The sequence below is a fragment of the Rhipicephalus sanguineus genome, chromosome 2, assembly GCF_013339695.2.
Source record: "Rhipicephalus sanguineus isolate Rsan-2018 chromosome 2, BIME_Rsan_1.4, whole genome shotgun sequence".
NCBI classification, from domain to species: domain Eukaryota; kingdom Metazoa; phylum Arthropoda; class Arachnida; order Ixodida; family Ixodidae; genus Rhipicephalus; species Rhipicephalus sanguineus.
This window is the reverse complement of record NC_051177.1, coordinates 11,934,544-11,955,653: the sequence shown is the minus strand read 5'-3', so window position 1 is coordinate 11,955,653 and position 21,110 is coordinate 11,934,544. Positions and strand designations below refer to the sequence as shown.

The 21,110-nt window shown below is 46.8% G+C and overlaps 1 protein-coding gene across 4 annotated transcripts in view; it reads left to right on the top strand.

Moving 5' to 3' along the window:
• Positions 1-21,110, top strand: part of LOC119382414 (ubiquitin carboxyl-terminal hydrolase 35) — a 223,412-nt gene that overhangs the window by 191,458 nt on the left and 10,844 nt on the right. For all 4 annotated transcript variants that reach the window (XM_037650109.2, XM_049412195.1, XM_049412196.1 and 1 more), the window contains 2 exons: positions 5,331-5,551; positions 11,089-11,380. In XM_037650109.2, the coding sequence (XP_037506037.1) occupies positions 5,331-5,551; positions 11,089-11,380 (513 nt within the window). The remainder of the gene's footprint in view (positions 1-5,330; positions 5,552-11,088; positions 11,381-21,110) is intronic.

The window sequence follows — 21,110 nt, the reverse complement described above, 5'->3', positions numbered from 1 at the left end:
CACATTTTATGACCAAGGGTGTCTAAGCGCTTTGGGCTGGTGATAATTAATTTGTAGGCCACACTCGTCAAAACTAAGGGTAATGTCTGTCTGGTGCCACCAATGACCTCTGCTGTACTCGACGTGGGAATGCACTTTAGTAAAATGCTGACAAAACATCATCAATTGGGCAACTTCGGCCACTTATGGCTTAATCATGCCGCACCGCACGTTTCCTGGCTGTTAAAACGCTGAGGTAAAGGCCGAGATGATACAGGAAGACGTTATCTGCGATGCCAAAAAGATGTGATTGCGGGAAGTGAAATAAACTGCTCGGAAATGATTGAGCTAACTTTTTATAAATGTTCTTTAGGCACTGTGCGTCGAATGGGAACAATGGTTAGAGCCTACAGTGCACGTAATGGAAGGCAAACAAGCAGACAGTGAGAAAACAACTGCATAACAGCACGCCTGCTGATTGTGGCATTTAGTTACTGATTAAGTTGGCCTTCGCTGCATACAGATGCTTTATTCTGTGTGCAAGGAGAGTTTTGACAACGTGACCTAAACCATGTGTTCGCGGTGTCTCGCGTGCTTCTGATTAGCGAATACTGGCGGGGTTAGTTGAGGTTGTAAGCTGCAAACTGCGTACGTATTAGCCCTTTACAGAGCGGCAGCAGCCCACCCCCGCACACGCTAGACACAATTAAAGGTTGAGAATACATTTTTCTTGACGACAAGACACCAGAGCAAAGCTTTACTGCAGAAAAATAATTAAAACTAGATTTACGTGCAATGCAAGCTGATGACAACAATGAATCGCACTGAAGTGAGCACACGCAGCAAGGGTAATTTTGGCCCATTAAATCTCGTGAACAAAGCAAATGAGGACATACATATTAACACGGTGTTTTCACTGACATAAGCGTTCTTTGATAAAAAATGTCGTCAAAATTGAGGCCTGAGTTTTTTTTTTTTTTTTTGAAAATGTACTTTTTTGAAAAAAAAACTCGCTTCTTTAACTATTTTTTTCTTTTTTTGCACTGCCTGTCGGAAAATGATCTTCCATATAAATGTTGCAAAGGCTCTTTTCTATATCTGACATTGTTTTCAAGTTTCTGTTTGTAATAGCAAAGGCGCCAAGGCGCCTCAAACTTAGGACCTTTTTCTGATTTCGACCGTGTTTGCCATTTTTTTTTTTTCACATCTCTTTTCCTTTTGAGGACGGCATAAAAAAGCATGGATATAATTCACAGTAATACGTATTAAAACTAACAAAAAAATTTTCGACACATCATTTATAGTTCGCGATAAATTCGGCCGTGAAATCCGAAAACATTGCAGTGAACAAAAACAGCAGGTCCGCGCCACCACTTTCAAATATTATTTTGGGACGCTGGGAGCCTTTATTGGAAATAAAATTTTCGGTTCCGTGCACTTTGAATGTGCCCACATAACATATAAAAACACCAGGCAAAACAAAAAAAAGTCACAGTTTCGCCGCAACGGCGAAGCAATAAATGCGATAGCAATAAATTGGAATGTAACGCGAAGAACGGAAAGCAGCTCGAAATTGCCAGCGCGTCGCTCGAGCCCAAAGGACGCACGAAAAGAACGCACACAGGACGAGCGCGAACTATCATGCGTCACAGCTCGACACTGGAAGCGTACTGCTCAAACATAAAGCAGGACGCACGAAACGAACGAACAGGTACACACAGGACGAGCGCGAACGAACTGTACCAGTCGTTACTTATTTCCGTTTGAACAGCGCGCCTCTTTCGCAAACGCGGCCGCTGCAGCGTCGAAGCGACCTTCGTACGCTCTGTCACTTCAGCGCAGACATCGCCGGGAGAGCACAAGACATACAACCCCCCGCTCCCCCGCCAGCCGCCCCCTTCTTTCCTCAAGATAAGCGCACGAAGGCGACCACGTTCGCAGGAACGGGGTCACGATCTTTAAAGCGCGCCATGCGCGGACATCGCGCCATCTACGTGGTAACTCGGAAAGGATACTGATGTAAGAGGTGTATATAAACAAGACGAGTGCGAACTAATTGCGACAGTTGTTACTTATTTCTGTTTGAACAGCACGCTCCTTTCGCAAACGCGGCCGCTGCAGCGAGCGAAGCGAAGCACCCCACCGGCCGCCCCTTCTTTCCTTGAGATAAGCGCACGAAAGCGACGACGCCCTGTAGAGCGAACAGCAACAGCGTTCGCAGGGGCGGGGCGACGATCTTTAAAGCGCGCGCGCACGTCGCGCCATCTATGTGGCCACTAAGAAAGCATCCTGAATTACATGGTGTATATAAATAGCTCGCCGTTAGCAGGCTGAAAGACTGTGCTGTCGTGGCCTAACGTCTAACGCGGCGGGCTGCAAAGCGAGAGGTCGCCCGTTCGATTCCGCGCGTCGGGAAGAATTTCTGAATTATTTTTCTTTGTGGCTTTTCTATATATATATATACACATATACATATACGGTGAATGACGGCGGCCACCGACGGCAAAAATCAGCCGAGACTGTCCATATAATTGCTATCGCAATAATATCGACTGGACAGGCATGTTCGATCTCTCGTGGAATCACGCTTTAGAGGGCGACAGCAGCCCACTTTAGCACACGCTAGGACCAAATAAAATCGGAGAACACATTTTTCTTGACGAAAAGCCACCAGAGCAATGTTTTGCTGCAGCAGAATAATTAAGACTGAGATTTACGCACAATGCAAGCTGATAACGACCATCAGTCGCACTGAAGTGAGCACACACAGCAAGGGTCATTTTGGCCAGTTATATCTCGTAAACAAAGCAAATGAGGACGTATGATATTAAAACCATGTGTTCACTGACATAAGTGCTCTTCAGTAAAAATTGTCGCCAAAATTGAGACCGGAGTTTTTTTTATTTTATTTTTTGAAAATGAACGTTTTTGAAAAAACTCGCGTCTTTAACTATTTTTTTTTCTTTTTTTACGTTGCCCGTAGGAAAATGATCTTCCGTATAAATGTTGCAAAGGCTCTTCTCTATATTTGACAATGTTTTGAAGTTTCTGTTTGAAATAGGAAACGCGCCAAGGCGCCTCAAAGTTAGCACCATTTTTTGATTTCAGCCGTGTTTGCCATTTTTTCACATTTTCTTCCTTTTGAGGACGGCATAAAAGAAGCATGGATGTAATTCACAGTAATGCGTATTAAAACCAGCAAAAGAATTTTTCGACACATCATTTATAATTCGCGTAAAATTCGGCCGTGAAATCCGAAAACATTGCGGTGAGCAAATACAGGAGGCCCGCGCCGCCACCTTCGAATATTTTTTTGGCGCACTGGGAGCATTTCTTGGAAATAAAATTTTCGGTTCCATGCACTTTGAATGTGCCCACATAACATATAAAAAATCCAGGCAAAACAAAAATATCGACTGGACAGGCATGTTCGAGCTCTCGTGGAATCACCCTTAAATTTTTTTGCATCATGTGGGTCGCGATTAAGTGAGCGCTGGCACGCAGGTTCGGCCTACCCCTTAAAAACCGGTTTCCGGAATAAAAAAATTCCAGTTGATAGTCAGCGCTGTGTTCTGTCATATGTGTGCCTTCGAAAGTTTTCTCGTCCTTTTTGCGCTGTAACATAATGAGGAGCTTACTACACAAAATAATATACAGTCACCATAAAACCACACTGCCTCTTGTAAGACTACATCGCTCCTCGAGCTGTGTCAATAATAGCACGTGCTTTCTACGTCTGTCTGGTTGAACGCACGCATTTAACAATTCTTCACTGCCTTGGGGAATAAAAATTTGGAACGTGTCAGCGTACGTGACCCAAAACGTTTAGAAATGAGCTAACCGTATTTTTTTTCTTTATAGACTTCTCGCATACAAGTGCTTTACTGAAGGAATTCATTATATCATACTGCTGTCCTGCTACGAGTTTTTCACTGTATAATATTTTCTACATTTACATTTTATTATTAGAGCTGTGTGAATAGCAAAATTTTGGGTGCGAAGCGAATTCGAATAATAAAGATTGAGTGCGAATCGAATCGAATAATTTCGAATAATTTTCGAATATTTCTCAAACATTTTTCGAATAATTCGAAGTGAAATTACAGAAAAAGTTGCAGAGAATTCCTAAGTATGTTCTTGTGAGATCGCAACATGAAAGTGTTTCTTTTCGCTAGGTTGATGAAGCACTGGTGGGGTCATATTTCATAGTTGTCTTTCTTATCAAGAGTGAGGCAATGTAGAGGCCGAATTGTATTCATGTACATGATTTGGTGCAACCAAAGTGTTGTCGACAACACTTTACACGTGATAGGCAGAGATGCCATTTCCTCAGCCTCTCCTCCTCTTTCAACTGCTGTGGAAGGCGAACTGATGTGGCGGACATGGGTGTGCTCCCTTCAAGTCCGGAGTTCCAAATCTGCCTCGTAGACATCGATATATAAGAACATCTGAAATGTTGGATGCTAAAAAGCTTCGGCTTCCGATTTTTCGAACTTCCTGCCCAAATTTCAGGTCCAAAACAGCATTAATTGAGCCCCCAACTCTGCCACATCTTTCATCTCCATGTTGGAACCAGCGTTTTCTTGAGTTAACACATTCGCGAACGTAGCGGAGCTTGAAAGGCAGCTTTGCCGCAATACGGGGGTGTGATGAGGTGAAGCATATTGAAACTCTAGGGACCACTTCCAAACGGACGTTGACCGTCTCTTGGCTAAGTTCGACCGTAACGGAGCTTGAAAGGCAGCTTTGCCGCAATACGGGGGTGTGATGAGGTGAAGCATATTGAAAATCTAGGGACCATTTCCAATCAGACTTTGTCTTTTGGCTAAGTTCGACCGTAACGGAGCTTGAAAGGCAGCTTTGCCGCAATACGAGAGTGTAATGAGGTGAAGCATATTGAAAATCTGAAGGGGTCACTTTCAACCGGACGTTGACTGCATTTGTCTTTGGGAAGTTCGAATAGTTCGAATAGTAAAATTTCAGTGCGAATCGAATCGAATAGCAAACACTATTCGAAAAATATTCGAAATTTCGAATATTCGCACACCCCTATTTATTATTGTATAAGGTATATTTCTGGAGTGTGTTTTTTTTTTGCACATATGTATGTATTGTTGTTGCCCTCGCATGCTTTGCTTTGTTTCTTTCGATGTCGTTTTTTTTAATCCATTTTCTATATTGTAATACTGAATTTAGTATATCTTGTACCATTTCAAAGTGCTCGTTTACTGCTCTCACACCCCCTCTAACACAATGTTCCAGTCATGGCAACTCATGAGGTATTTGTACAAACAAACTAACAGTATTTACTCTGTGAAATGGATTATGCAGCACTGTCGATTTATGTTCAGGGCGAGAGCAAGAATGAGGAAGCAATCACGGACCTGCACGTGGCTTTCCCCGAGGAGTCCAGGATAGGTGGCAGCAGCGAGAGCAAGGTGTACCAGACTCGATCAACCACCAAGTCGACTGAGGTCAAGAACGAGTCCTGCCAGGACGTTACCAAGGCACTGGCCCTGGAAGACATGCTCGAGACTTACTTTGAACCGGAGAGCATGGAAGGCGAGAACAGGTGATTGTGGTGCATGACAGTCACTTGTCTTTAATTAAGTGGTTACTCGCATGTTGCTATATACAGGGCAGGCAAAGTTAACTCCCAATTGAAAATTGTTTATAACTTTCTTAATACTTAGCCAATTTTTATGCTTTTTGCTTCATTAAAATTGGTTAAGTATTATAGAAGTTATAAACAGTTTTTAATATGAAGTTACTTTCCACCCACCCTGTACACATGCAGGATGCGTGCCCCAGCTAACTCGAGCCAAACTTTAAAAATGTGCCAACACACTTCACGACAATGCGACCAAATGTTCTTCATCTTGAAATGCACTGCCAGATATGAGAAGAATTGAACAAAACAAAAGACAACACAGGGTGATGGGCAAGCTAACAACTTACTTTATTTCGAGCGTGGAAAGACTTATGTACAGGCTCAAAAAAAAAAAAAGTAAGTTGTTAGTTTGCACATCACCCTGTGTTGTCTTTCGTTTTTTTCGGTTCTTGTCATATCTGGCTGCGCATTACAAGATGAAGTCGTACCAACTAGCCCCCATGCAACCTTTTTAGCGACCAAAGGCATGTTACTGACTATTGCATGGAGAGAGTCACACCACTTTTTGTGTTCTGCTTAGTTGCTTAAAGGGACACTAAAGGCAAATAACAATTTATGTCTGAGTGAAAGGTCAATGTGTGAGAATGTCTAAAATGTCAATATTATCAACAGAACCTCTTGGTGTTACCATGAGGAACGGCATGAGTGGTTCAAAAGTTCCGTTTTCGCCGAGCAGTGCTTCACTCGCAGTCGTGTCGCAGTGGTAGTTTCGGTATCGCGTACTGCTGCATGCGCTTGGCTCTCTCTATTTTTGCCCTGTCGATACTCTACTTCTGCTGCTGACCAAGCTAAGCTCCGTTACAGTGAACTACAGTTAAACCTGCTTATAACGAACCTCCATATTACGAATTCCTGGATATCACGAAGTTTTTCTATTTCCCGCCGTTACTCAATAGAAGCACATCTATTTAAGACCTCTACGTAACGAAGTGGCAGCGGAAGACCTCCTCGAAATAATGAATTTTTCCCACCGATGACCTAAAGGTGTTCGCCCAGATTTTGTCCCTTTTGTGCGAGCAGCAACCCGAAGCACCTTCTCTGCCACGGAATGCGAAGCGGCGGCGTCGCTCTTGGTGCGCTCGAAGGCACGGCGACTGCGATGAGAGAGCGAGCGCATGTGTGCATGCGTGCGAGCATGCGCAAGGCAGGCGTGCATCCCTCGACCCGGTGATCTTGCCGCCGCGGGCGTGACCTTTCCGAACCCTCCCCTCAAACCTGATCCTGCCGCTTGATGCGGCTGGCCTAGCCTGCTCCTTTTTGCCAAAGAGAGAGAGAGATGGCCATTTTCTCTTGAAGAGAAAATGGCCATCTTGGACACCGTTTCTAGAGGCCAAAAAAAGAAGGATATCGCCACCAAATTTGGCATCCCAGCTAGTTCTTTGTCGACGATTTTAAATGCGAAAGATGCGATTCGCAGCGCTGTGGAGCGTGGCACGGATAGCAAAAAGAAGTTGAAGTCGTCAACATACGCCGACGTCGACAAAGCTGTGCTCACATGGTTTATGGACATGCAGGGGCGGATCCAGGCGCTTGCTTTGGGGGGGGCGGTTGGTTGTTGGGGGGGGGGGGGGGAGGGGGGAGGGGGGCGTTGCCCAACTTTAAAACTTCACGTTAGTAACCAAATGCTCATTATTTTTGTTCTCAGTTGCATTGCTCAGTGCCATTTCATTATCTAAAATTTCGCATATTTCCGCTAAACATTGGGGAACACGTATCAGTGTTGTTGGTAAGAGGAGGGTGAAAGAGGGAAGGGCAGGCCACCTGCTCGATAAATGAGTATTCCCACAACGGCGAGCTCTAGTATTCCTTGAACGTAGTTTCGGAGTAAGCCTCCCTTTGTTACCCCGCCCCCTCCTCCCCATTGCCTTTTTTTCTGGCCGGTCGTGTTGCCAGAAAATGCCCTTTCTATCTCCGCAGCCTAAGGACGGTCAAACGGAGCTTTCGGAGTCGCGCTCGATTATACCCCGCGCACGTGCTCTCGGAGGCTTGCTCGGTACTTCGGCGAATATAATTCACAGCACCACTGCCTGCCTTCCTTCTTTTTTTTTTTTTTTTTTTGGACCAGCCGCTGAAGGTTGACTAAAAGGTAACTTGTTCTGCACGCTTTGTGGGACCACGGCCGGGCTAGACTGCACGTGCGCGCTCAAGCGCGCACGTGCAGTCTAGCCCGGCCGTGGTGGGACGAAAGATGCCAGTTTGAATGACACAGAACAGACTCCTGTCTCTGAGAAAAAGATGGGAGAATTTGAAGACCCCTCGCTTTGCTGAAGAGCTGATGGCCCTGGGAGTGGGGAGGAAACTTTAGCTCGCTTCCATAAAGGCAGCAGTTGCTTTAGCAAAATAGTTGAGGCTTGTGCTCGTCGGTGCCTATTTGAAAGATGCAGGACGCAGAAGAAATCTTTTCTAGAAAGCCTGTTTCGCTCTTAACAAAAGCGCTGGGCTGTGTGAGGGGTGCTTCCCTAGTCTCGGATTGGGATGGACACAGCGACCACCTGAAAAAAATCTACGTTCTGAAAAATGGCCTTCGGTGAGGTGAAAAGCGGGGGGGGGGGGGGGGGGGGGGGGTTGGCTTATAGCTTTGGGGGGGGCGATCGCCCAATCGCCCCCCCCAAAGCTATAAGCCAACCCCCCCCCTGGATCCGCCACTGTGGACATGCAGGCATGTTTTGCAGCAAAAGGCAGGGGATTATGCTTGCATCCTGGGCTGCAATGATTTAAAAGGCAGTAACGGGTGGCTCGAAGTTTTAAACGCAGGTACGGGATCATCGGCAAAGTGATCAGTGGCGAGTCCTCCTCTGCGGATAGAGATGGCGCCGACTCATAGATCCAACACAAACTACCAGGTATTTTCGAGCGCTACAAAGAGTCAGATGTGTACAACGCTGAAGAAACAGCGCTTTTCTACGAGTTGCTTCCGAACCGTGCCCTTACGCTTAAAGGGGACGTCTGCCATGGCAGTAAACAGAGCAAACATCGTTTGACTGTTCTACTGTGCACAAATTCAGACGGAAGTTACAAGCGAGTTCCACTGGTCATCGGCAAAAGTGCCTGACCTAGGTGCTTCAAAGGAACTCACAGGATGCCCGTAAAATATGTGGTGAACACAAAAGCATGGATGGTGCGCGACATATTTAGTGAGTGGCTGACGGATTCCAACAATCACGTCAAGAGGCAAGGACGCAAGATTTGTCTGTTCATAGACGATTGCACTGCACACCACCTTAAGGAGCTTGAGCTCTCCAACATTGAACTGCAGTTTTTACCCGCGAACTGCACATCACTAATTCAGCCCCTTTATAAAAGAATTATTAACAGTGTCAAGTGCTCGTACCGTCGGCGACTAATCCAAAAACTGCTCCTGAACATTCGTCTGCAGTGAGATACGAAAGTAGACATTGTGCAAGCAATTGAGATGCTTGAAGCGTCCTGGCGAGAAACAAGTGCGGAAATTGTTGCGAACTGCTTCCGCAAGGCTCGTATCTCAACAGAGGTTCAGGTGGTTCAGGCTGAGGAAATCGACGCCGGAGAGGAGGAGCCTTCATGCCCGCCCAGTCTCGCCGAAGCTTGGATTTCGCTGCACGCGAATGGAGGAGCCCTGGACGATGTGCAGATTTGTGATTTTTTATATGCGAACAACTGCACTGTCACAACGTAGGAGATGACGGATGAGGCTCTGGCAGAAACTGTCGGACGCTGCAGTGACGACAACAGACCTTGGGAGGACAACTCAGCACGCGCTTTGCCCTCCGCGAAGGAGGTGCTGGATGCCATCAACCTTTTGCGCTACGCCGCGGGCTCGCTGGACGATGATGGAGCAGCATTGTGTTCATTGATGTCGTACGAACGGTCAGTGCTGCCGTCCATCATGAACAAACAACAAAGCAAAATCACGCTGATTTTTACCACGAAATAAATGTTTTGGGTGAATTCTGTCGTCTGTTACTTTTTTTCTTACTTAAGTGTTTCTTTTTCGAATTTTCGTGCCGAACCTCCATATAACGAAATCCTCTTTATAACGAAGTTTTTCGGGAAGTTGTCAATTTCATTATATCCAGGTTTAACTGTATACAGTTTCGTAGTGGCCTGTGGCTGCGTCTTGGCAAGGCTGATGGCCACTATTGTGCAAGAAACCGTAGCTTCGGCGGCCGGGCAATAAAGGTGGGCAACGTTGGGCACAGCAACTGCTATGTAAGAAGGTCCATTCAGGCGGGTGATTTGAAGTGCGCTAACGCCGTGCGGACCACTAAAACGTGATTTTTTTTTTCAAAATAAGCAGTTCCTAGGCACGAAACAAGCATTGCGAGGTTTCTGCAACGCTATTTCAACAATTTACGTTGACTTATTATTTGCCTTTAGTGTCCCTTTAAGGCATGTGATCACGGCCTGTGCCATGTGTGCTTTTGGCGAGTTTTTTTTTACCTGCTCGCGCAGATTGGGGGGTTGTTAAGTGAAGGTTTTCGAAAAAATGGACCAGTTGGATTACACTCGTCTTTGTGTATCTCTTCTTTGTCTCCATGTGCTCGCACGAATCCGTGAAGATGAATCTGGTTTGGGCAATGCTCAGAACTTTAAAGGTTGCATAAAAAGCAAAATAGTCACTGGAACTCATCTCACACCAGTTTGTTTTTAGTTTTTAATTAAAAAATGACATTAAAAAATGTTAAAGTAGATATGAAACAAGGCCTGCTTTGTCAAATGAACTGTGTTCTATTATAATTTCACCTTCTCAATGTTCCGGAGTATTTAATTTGAAGTGACAGAAGGAGACAGGTAAGGATTACTTCATTTATATTTGGTTTGAAGCTTAGATTAAGGCATTTTTGTGTATAGGACTTTTGTGCAAGCCAGATTGCCTATTTGCCAGGGCCGATTGTTATCTCTACTATGTTCGGGTGAACAGCTGGGCTTGTTGGATCTGCATGATCCAAGGTAATACTAGGTGCGAATATGACAACAGACAAGGAGAGACACGCGCTGGCACCCGGTGTGTCTGCCTCTCTCTGCTTGTCCGTCGTCACCTTGGCACCTATCACCTCGAATTGTCTCTACTGTTACAATGAATGTTGAATATGACAAACTAAGCTATGGTCCCGATGCTACTTTATTATAATGAGGTTCGTCTACATAGACATTTACCGCATTTTCTCGCATATAACCCGCCCCTGCATATAACTCACGCCCCTAACTTTAACTCTACAAAAAGAAAGAAGAGCATGCATATAACCCCCACTTTTTAAGCACATTTTTCCATTTTATTGGTGCGAGTTATATGCGAGGAAATACAGTACATTGTAAATATTTCTGGTGGAAAAGGGGGGAAGGGATATGACACCCCAGACTACCCCGTTCACCACTCTGGCTACACGTATGTACCAGAAACATGCTCAGCTGTTTTTCCTTGTTTCATGCACCCTCATTTGCAGCGCTTGTCTTTGCAGATACCACTGCAGTGTGTGTGGCACCCTAAGGGACGCACGCCGAACTGTAGCTCTGGCCGAGCCCCCTCGCCATCTTGTGCTGACCTTGATGCGCTTCTCGTACGATGGTGTTACGGGGACCCGAGCCAAGATTCTCCGCGAGGTGGTCTTCCCCCAGACCCTGGCCCTGCCCTCTAATTGCGGCCTTGGCAGCAACCAGCAGCCGACCTACATCCTCTATGCCGTGGTGGTCCACTCGGGCACCTCGGCTGATCGTGGCCACTATTATACGTACGCGCGATACTCCAGCCAGGTCAGCAGTGCTCATCGAACCCTTTTTTCAGTGGTCACATTGGCAGCGATCCATACCAGCCCATTTGTTCGCTTGTGCATACTCACAAACAAACACCCACAGCAAAATGTGCTCGGCTGCTGATCCTAAAGTTGCAAGTTTGATTCCAGCTGTGACGATTGTATTTCGATGGAGGCAAAATGCTAGAGGCCCATGTTCTGTGTGCTGTCAAAAATGCTAGAGGCCCGTGTTCTGTACGCTGTCAGTGCACAATAAAAAAGCACCAGGTTGTCAATTTCCAGAGGCCTTCAGTACCAGAGACTCATAATCGTATCGTGGTTTTGGCTCGTAAAACCCCAGATATTATTATTGCCCACAGGAAAGGAAAATTAATGAATAGAAACCATATTGCATAGATATCAAGGATTGAAATTCCTTTATCTCATTATACACGACTATGTTAGAATAAACAAAACTGGCTATTTTGAAATCAGAACGAATGAATCATGCAGACACTGCCACAGTAAATTTATTCCATTTTGAGAAATTACTGCTTTAATTTGTTTTTTCCACATGCTTGCAAAGATTGGAATACTCTCCCTGGCTCTACTGTATCATCCTCCACCCTGGACGAATACCTTGAAAGTATTGAAAATGTTGTGTATGTTCCTTAGACAGAGTAGCAGAACTATATTGCATGATTTAAGAGAACTAACGTTTTTGTGCCTTTATGGCAATTTGTACTGTGCCAAGAGACTGACTTTTTCTAGCAGCTGTATGTCCATTTATTTTCTTATGAAATTCTCAATGTGACGTAGTATTTCTGTTGTTATAACTTCATGCCCGTGTCTTTTCAGCCTCAGTGTAACTGCTGTACAGTAAAAGCTCGTTAATTCAGATTCCATGGGACCGGAAAAAAAATGGCCGAATTAACTGAATGCCGAAATAACGAATGAACAGGAAAAACAACATTAAAATCAAGTTGGAGAAGCATACCTTTATTTCCTGAAGTATTTTGTAATGGTCATCTGCGTTTACGCGCAGATTCCGGCTGACATTACAATTTTTCTTAACTCTTCCAAATGGCCAACAGCACGCAAGCTGTCAGAAGTGCTCAGGCAAACGTCCTCTAATATCAAAAGCGCCTCCGAGGCTTCCCGTTAGGTGCGATGAGGTCGCGGCTGCATCTCCTCTCATGACTATTTGTCATAATCGTGGTCCTCCTGGGCGCCCGTGACATCATTAACAATTTCTTGATCGGTCAGAAGACCAGTCGTGGCGGCACAATCATCAATCGCGATGTAGTCCTGAAGGGTCACATCTGTGGGGACAGCATCGAAGGTGGGGCAGTCATCGTCGGTGGACTCGGCTGACACCTCATCGATGCCATCGTCAGCTACTGCCGCATGCTCAGGCCTCACGAAACCGCTGTGCCGAAAACAGTTGGCGATGAAAATGGCGTCGGAGGCGCAGGGGGGTGAAGAAAGAAGACACCGACGTTCAGTGACGCTGCGATCACCCCCGCTAGTTGATGACGATGGCAGTGCCACTCAGGTTTCGGTTTCACTCCAGTGGCACCAGCGCTGCTTTACCACACTTTTGTGTTGCGGCAACCGTCAGCATTTGTCCGAAATAAGTGATGCGGAGCCGTATTCTGACGAAATAACGAAGGTTTGGTCCCATAGATTAACATGCACTTTGGCCGGGGCCAATAGAGCCGTTCGAATTATCCAAATTTCCGAATTAATGGGTGTCGAATTAACGAGCTTTTACTGTATTGCCAGCCGGCTACACCGTCCGGAAAGGGGCCTCAGTTTATTAAGAGAGAGTGCATGTAACAAGGGTAATGACCATTGCGGGGCGCTCTGTGACATAGCACGAGGAATCGATACTGGTTCAGAGTCAGCATAGACTCGGAAGGTTAGTAACATGAGATGCGCAACACCACAGTAACGAAGCGTCTGCAATTTCAGTATAACCAAGTTTACTGCAACCACCATGGAAGATCACAACTTGAAAGTTGTGCTGTTTCCAGTGATCAAACGGTTGACTTGTACGCTGCTTTTCTGAACGCATTTTTCAAATTGCACGTTGCACAGCAGAGAGCAGCTGCCAAAGTGGAGTGGCTTCTTGTCCACAGCAGCTGCAGGGAAAAGGTGCCCCTCGATGCTCTCCTCACCGGTGAAGAAGGAGTGCATGTGACTGATGCGTGGCCTACTCTGGTGCATCGTATCTCACATGATGCGCTGCGTAGTTCGTATTCCGCACCACATGTGCCATGCATTGGCACCTGATTTGATGTTTCTGTTGCTGCTGTGTGTCCATGTGTCCAGTAACAAGCATAAATAGCTGTAGAGGCGGTTGCAGCAAACGCAACAAGCTCTTGGTTATCTTACAAGTGATCGCAATCATTCAGGAAACGGATGTCGCTGACAAAACTGCTATCCCGCAAGCGATCTTGATCGGCAAGAAAAAAAAGACATCACCGTTTGATTGTGGATATCTCAGTGCTCACTCTCTGGGACACGAAACCCCGAAAAATCTATTCTCTTTGAGAAATAAAATAATTGCCCAGCAAAACCACTCTGAGCTTGTGGTAGCCTCGATACTCACCAGAGTCAAAGACCACCGCGGGTTCAGGCTTAGCGAGCCACAGGGCCGCGTCTATCATCACCTGCTCACGTGTAGTGCACCGCTCCGCGCACGCTCAGCTAGCAAAGGCGTTGAGCGCCGCGCGGCAAAAACACACAGTGTTCGAGATAACACACACACAACACTTTGTGTTTGGTGGCACCCCAGCACACAGCACAACATCCGTTCCCGGGACAAGGGGAAGCAATGGGCTTCCTGCGTGGACGGTACACCAAGGGGAAACTGCGAGCGCATCGCAGCCGGCTCAGGAAAAGGTCACTCGCGGCTATGCTGCGCACTCTCGCAATGACCACTGGGCCTGGTCGCAAGAGCTAGGGCAAATCTCTGTATGCATGGGCCTCCGGCAAATGCAGCTCCGCGGGGTACGACCACGCACAAGCACTAGGCACCGCTCTTTGGCTTAATGTACAGAACAGGAGCTAACATTCAGGTAAACACGCCCACCGAGGATGCCGAGGCACCCTGGCAGGCTACAGTCCGGCAATTCCCAAAGGGGACATCGGACCAGAAGGAAACACGTGCTTACCCAGCGGCGTCCGAGGAGAGAGAGAGTTCGTTCCGGTGCGCACGTGCCTTAGTCACGGCGAATCTCGCGGCTACGAGACTGCATGCAGCGCCACCACGAGAGCTGGCGCGTAGCACAAGATGGCGCCACTTGCCGTCACGGGAAAACGGGAGGGGGAAGGGATTAGCAGAATGGCAAAATGCCTGCGCAGAGGCTTCGGGTGCGCCTCAGATCCCTACAAGCTAAGAGGCTCATAATCGAAATGAAAGATGTTTTTTTTTTCAGTAAGGGCACTGCTGCAACAAGTTTTAAGGTATGTCGCCACCTTTTCAAAACTCTTGTTTAAATTTTAACCCAGAATTGATTCTTTTGTGCATTAATTAATGCATTCAGAAGGGCAGTTTTAAGAAGCTCTTCAAATGTATTATGTAAAAAACTTAAAGCTAATTAAATATGCCCATCAAGCCAGCTGTAACTACCAATCCTGTTTAAGAAAAATTGAAAATAGCTTTGCAATGTTATAAGCGAATGCGTAGGCTGTGCAATGAACTAGAATCTCTGTGCTGTCAACAATACCAAGCATTTTACAGCCCAAAAATTAAAAAACCAATTTTTTCAGGTGGTGTCCTGTAACATCAAATGTTATTGATGGTTTTCAATTATCCTAGTTCATTGCACAACCTAATGTCAAAGAAAAAGCCATGGAAAGTTTCATAGGAAAACATTTCTTCAAAAGTTATGAGCAACGAAAACTACTAAAAATCAAATTTAAGAAAAACAAGAATTCAGTTTTTCAACATGTTAATTTCAATTTGGGGGCATTTATGAAAAACACCATAAAACTTTATAACTTTTGAACAGAACTGGATGGACACATATCTTTTTCAGCTCCATAATTGTGAACCTCTGTACATTCTTAAATTATAAAAAAATAAAAAGACAGATTTTGAAAAAGAAAGCTTCATTTTAAAGAGTGGCGACATACCTTGAAGGGGCCCTGCAACTCTTTTCCAAGTAACCATCGGATGGCTTCATTAAAGGAGTTTATTGCCTCACAAATTGACCGCCACAAAAATTTTTAGAATCTGTGAAGTACGAGCAAAGTTAGTCGCACGCTGTGATTGCTTTCTCTCCTCTCTCGTCCTGACGAGCGCGCTGGTAGCTAAGCAGGGAGGGATGGCACGGGGGAAGGAAGTTACGTCACGCATGCATCATGAGCTTGAACACTTGTTTTTTCTCTTTGAATGCGTGCCTTACTTTCTGTGTGATCGCGGGCACGTGGCGGCATTTTGCGGTGACCACAGTAACTATGCAGCTCACGATGCTCAAATTTCGGTATATCACGTAATCATTTTGGTATATGACATCATTTGTAGAAAGTAAAGGGAACGAGTTCTAGCTGACTTTGCGAATTAATTGTAAATTTCTGGCCGCATGCTTGCGTGTTCTCTGGAGCCTCGACTACCGATCGGCAGCATGTTCCGACCATGCTTAAAATGTTGCAGGGCCCCTTTAGGCAACCGACCAATATTTTTTGGAGATACACGCAGTTACCAGCCACACCGTGATCAGCTCTATAAGATGACATGAGTGTTCTGTGAGACAGCCAACTTCAAAGATTTTTGTTGAGCCAATGCATAGTTACTGAAATTAGCAACATTGGATCCTGCTTGATTCCTAAAATTTGGTGTGCGATATATGTATCAAAATATAAAACATGGCCACTGTAAATAGAGGCGCTGTAATTCAGGTTGTTGCCTTGCTCTTATGCGATTTGTGAGGGTGCTATCACCCCCTGTAATGTCGTTTTCACGTCATTGTGCCCGTGTGTCGTAGTTAGTGTAATTAGCTTTGACGCCATCGAGCAAGAGGTGGCGCTGTGCTCCTGGGGTGATGCCAGCGGTGCCGCCTGGTGGCACTAAGGTTATGCAGACCTGTGAGGAGGGGAGCCGATTCTTTTTTGGGGCTGGGCACGCAAGTCGGTGGTCGTTCGTGGAGTGTCCGTGGGGACAATTCCGCAGCTCGGTCTCACGGACTCTATAGTGAGTTGAATGTCGGCGTCGCTGCATTCGCGGTACATTGTATTTTTTATGTTGTTTGTGTGTGCTATTGGCATTACATTGCGTTATTCGGCATGTTACTTCAGTTGGTCGTTAGATTCAGCTGGCGAGCTCGCCATTTTGTAAAATCTGTTAAAAGACCCCTTACACCAAAATTTAGACCTCAAGATGTTTGTGTTGTTTGATTTTCTTTCATACGTGGGCACCTCTGACCGATTATTAGTGGGGAACGTTGCCTTTAAGATACTTTAATTTGGTTTTAAAGTAAGCGCGAGTGCTCATCTGAGTTGGTAGCACCTTGCGACATCGCCACTGTTATGACGTAGATAGGGGGGCCCCTGTGTGACTTTCCATGAGTAAAGTGAGTATTGTCAACGTATTAGAAGATTTGCAGGGCGCACACAATACTGCGACTGGCACCAGACGAGGGCTGTTGTTCCTCGCCCCTCTCGCTCTGTTGTCAGGCTGCTCTTAAACCAAAAATCGATTATTGTCCAGCAATAACATTTGGTTCAACAGCAAGCAAGGGCTGTACTCAGGGTCCCCTGCTGGTTTGTGTCATTTTGAAAGCCTGTTCTTGGTGTCACTACTGTATAAGTGCTCCTTTTGCAACTTCCAGTGTCAGTTTTTTAACCAATTCTCAAGGCTGTGGAGCACAAATCAATTTCCCAAAGAGTAACACAGTGTCTCGGCAATTCCGGTGTTGCTCCGTCAGGCCGCGGTTGAAGCGACTACCGTTGCGCCCTTGTCGACTGTATTGGTGGCCCTAATTTAATGCATTTCACTTCAAGAGGCATTAATTATCTTAGCACCACTATCACCAGCTACCTTCAATGAGAAATGGTTCTTGCGCGAGTCGCACCTATGATAATGAAGCACAGGCTTTCAAAGCAAAAGGTCACCTTTTAAGCCGAACTCGAAGCGAAGCACAAGCCCAAAGAATGTTTTTATCACGGATAAGTCCACGCGGATAAATTCTGTGCGATTTTCCTTGCCGCCGTTCACCAATATCCAATGGCTCGAACTTCCACTGCTTCGTTGCGCACTGCGATGCCAAGCACTCCTTCTATCGCCGCATTTCCCACGCACTCGGCAGTCCCGTATAGTATGCCATACCAATGCCGTTTCCAATGCCACTGAAGCGTTGCCTGATAATCCGATGGCTGCAACTTGGCCAAGGGGAACTGGGTGGTACTCGTAGAAGTCGCCGCTCCGGTCGCGACAAGTAGTTTAGGCATCGCGCCCTCATCCCCATTCAGCCGTGCGCGCTACCGAGGCGTTTGTTTTTCTCGTACGCTTGGCATGTCATTTTTACACAAGAATCTGCGGACATGCCACCACAAAATAAGGTAACTGTGCGTCAGCCACACGAACCGAGCGAAAGCAGTGGAAGATGACACTTGTAACAACACACGAGCACATGACACCGGCAACACGGCAGCCGCGAGCGCAGAACAAAAATAGCCAAACAAAATGGCCGCCTCGGGTTGCGCCACCCAATGGGAGGCTCAAGAGAAGGGGCTCGCCTCGCGCGCGCGCGCTCTGGCCAATGAGCGTTCTGTAACCACCCCTCAGAAAAGCGCCGATAGCAGCCGTTCTGTTGGAGCGACGCCATATTGAAATGCCGCAAAATGCACGCAAAGAAAACAGCTTCAAAACAAGCCTAAGGTGGTGGAAATCAGCCGGCTGCTGCGCCCGTGGCGTGCGCGGAAAGTTTGAACAAATTTTACCTGTTGAGATGCATTTTGCGGCTCCCGTGGTGTCTTGAACATAAGTTTTAACCCATTTCCCGGGCGAAATCAGTGATAATATTTCAAGGGCAGCTGCTTACGGGTGCAAATATGCCTAAAATGCGTTTTTCTCAAAACTGATTATTTGTCCATATTTTACTATACTAAGACCTGCGTTCCCCCAGGTGGTCCTGGCTTCTTATGCCAGGAATGTTTTTCTTTTTCCTTAGGGGACACGCTCGTGACAGTCTAGTGAATGCTTATCAGGCATAACTCATACTGAAGCACCCACATCGTTTCATTCTTCAACGTGCGTGGATCCCTGATTTGAAAACTGCACTTTCAACCTCACTAAAGCTTGAGCGCACGTGGTCTAGGCGCTGCCCCGCGGTGGGGCGTTAGTTTATGATTTTAGGCGGGCGTTTCGAAGTGACTCCAAATTGGTCACGATTAACAACTCTAGCATTAATTATACAATACGTTAGAGCATTTACGATTCAATTTCGGGATTATCAGAGACAAGCCTACAAATTACAGTAAAAAGGTCACAAACAAAAATTGTGCTGTCGGGGGTCATTCAATACATGTCCACGTGTTCATTGTACTATGGGGTGAACTGCGTCCATTTGTTCCGAGAGTGGCCTTTTTGAGACCCCGCAGATTTTAAACACAGCTTTTTGTTTTTGGGGTGTGCAACAGTTTTGATGTTGCACGTTCATTGCATAAAGAGAGCGGAAGTGTTTCGGCTTGGTGGACATGATAGCATCGGTGTTGCACCACTCTAAGCAACACTCAACACGGGAGGCGGTGGTGGCACAGTAAACACTTTATGTCAAACAACACTGCAAATAACTATATAGTCAAAATCCATACAAAATATTCATGCAATAAGCACTAACATAAAAATTCACCGATGATTGCAATACTGCCTAATGCGAATTCTGAGCGCAGCTGTTTAGGTGTTTTGATTTTGCGACAAGTTGAGCAAATGCACATGTGTCGAGCCGATGCAACGCGGTGTGAGTGGGAGTATAGAATGCTCGGTTTTTGTGTCGATGTAACGTGGTGAACCTGGTGTTGCCAACTTGTGCCACCGCTGGCTGACGCGAACGCTGCGCCGGACTATAAAGGGCCCTTAAGAGTCTGCTAGAGCATTCCACACACAAAGGGTCCCTTCGACCAACGCACATCTTCTTCTCCCGAGCCTCGCAGGTCAACCCACCTTCTCGTGCCCATGCGCAAGAGGCATGCGTTGCGCTGTCACCAGAAGCGTGGGCAGGCACGAGGCATTGCAGACGCTAACACAGCGGAGCGCGGCAGGCACGAGGCATTGCAGACACTAACACAGTGGCTCGCTAGCTCTCATAGTGGAAAACTCCTTGGGGCAGTCTCTCTTTCGCTTTCTTTCATCCTCGTTTGCTCTATCGGTTATGCTGACGACGGCGATGCCGCTCAGCGCAGGAACGGGCGCCTAAGAGTTGCGCTGTAAGAATGCTATTGCTACGCTCAGTCTACAATAACTACGATTATAGTCTGGCCACACTGGCCTCTCGGTCGCGTCCGTCACGGAGCGTTCTTACTTTTGTCCGGTCGGCGCGGCGTCTTTCCTTGCATCCGTGTTACGTCGCACTCGACGTTGACGCTCTCAAGGAAGTCCTGCGGTCGTCGTTGCTCAGGAACAACTAGACGATCCACGTGTTGCTGGATTCCCGATCGCCATCATGGCCGTCACTGGAGTGGACGGGTTAGGCCTAGTTGCCTCCTCGATCCCCTCTTCCAAGTGAGTCTGTGGCTTAAATGACGACGTGGCATCCTGGGGACTGTGGGTCCAAGCCGTTCAGCCGCCAAGGTGGAGCGTTGCAGGCGCTCCAGAAACCACTGTGAAAAGGATGCTGCGACTCCGTAGTAGCCTCACCCAGTCGTTGCCGAGATCGACATGTATAGTCAACCAGAAAAATTCACGGACCACGCGAGCGTGTGGCCAAGAACCTCTTCACGATATTTCCGCTACATCAGCGGCGATCGACAGCAGCACAGTGCCCGAGATGCATCCGTCCCTTAATCGAAGGCCTGTCTGTTTTCTGACTGGGCACAAATATTTTGCACCTTTCAAATTTTAATGCGACGCACTCTTTGGCATCCGTGGCTACGTGCTTTTGTCTCGAGAGCAGTCTATCAGCATAGCTGTTATCAGTCGCAATATTCTCTCACAAAGTGATATCTACTTAACGGCACGCCGTGATAGCTTTGATCCTGCTATCGAAGTAGAAGTGTGACGGTCATACTGCAGATAAGTGCTTTGCGAAAACTGCGAACAATGCACTGCGCGGCAGTAGAAGACTGAAAGGCCAGTGAATAACAATAAAACCCATTTCGAGCCCAGCGCTGCGGTCAACGGTGGATGGCGCACCGCTAGGTGGCACGGACAGGCAGTTTGGCACGTGCTCGCATGGTCCGTAAACTTTTGTGGTTGACTGTACGCTACTGACTTGGTGCTGCATGTCTGAACCTGGCACCCGCTGCTCTCGTCACCCGTGAGACGATGGCTTCTACAACCTTCTTCAAACGGTGCCCCACAGACAGTGCCCATTCTCTCTCCTTGGGTTTTTCGCCACGGCTTGAGTCGCGTGCCACGAGTCTTTCTCCGACCACTCGCATGCGTGGACTTTGCAGAGACACGTGACATCAAGGAATTTTTCGCTCCTCACACACCATCGTACGTACCGTCGAAACTTTCGATTGTTCGGCACGCACCTCGTGCCCCTTATTCGCAACTTTCACAGATGGTAGCGACGCCATGCGGC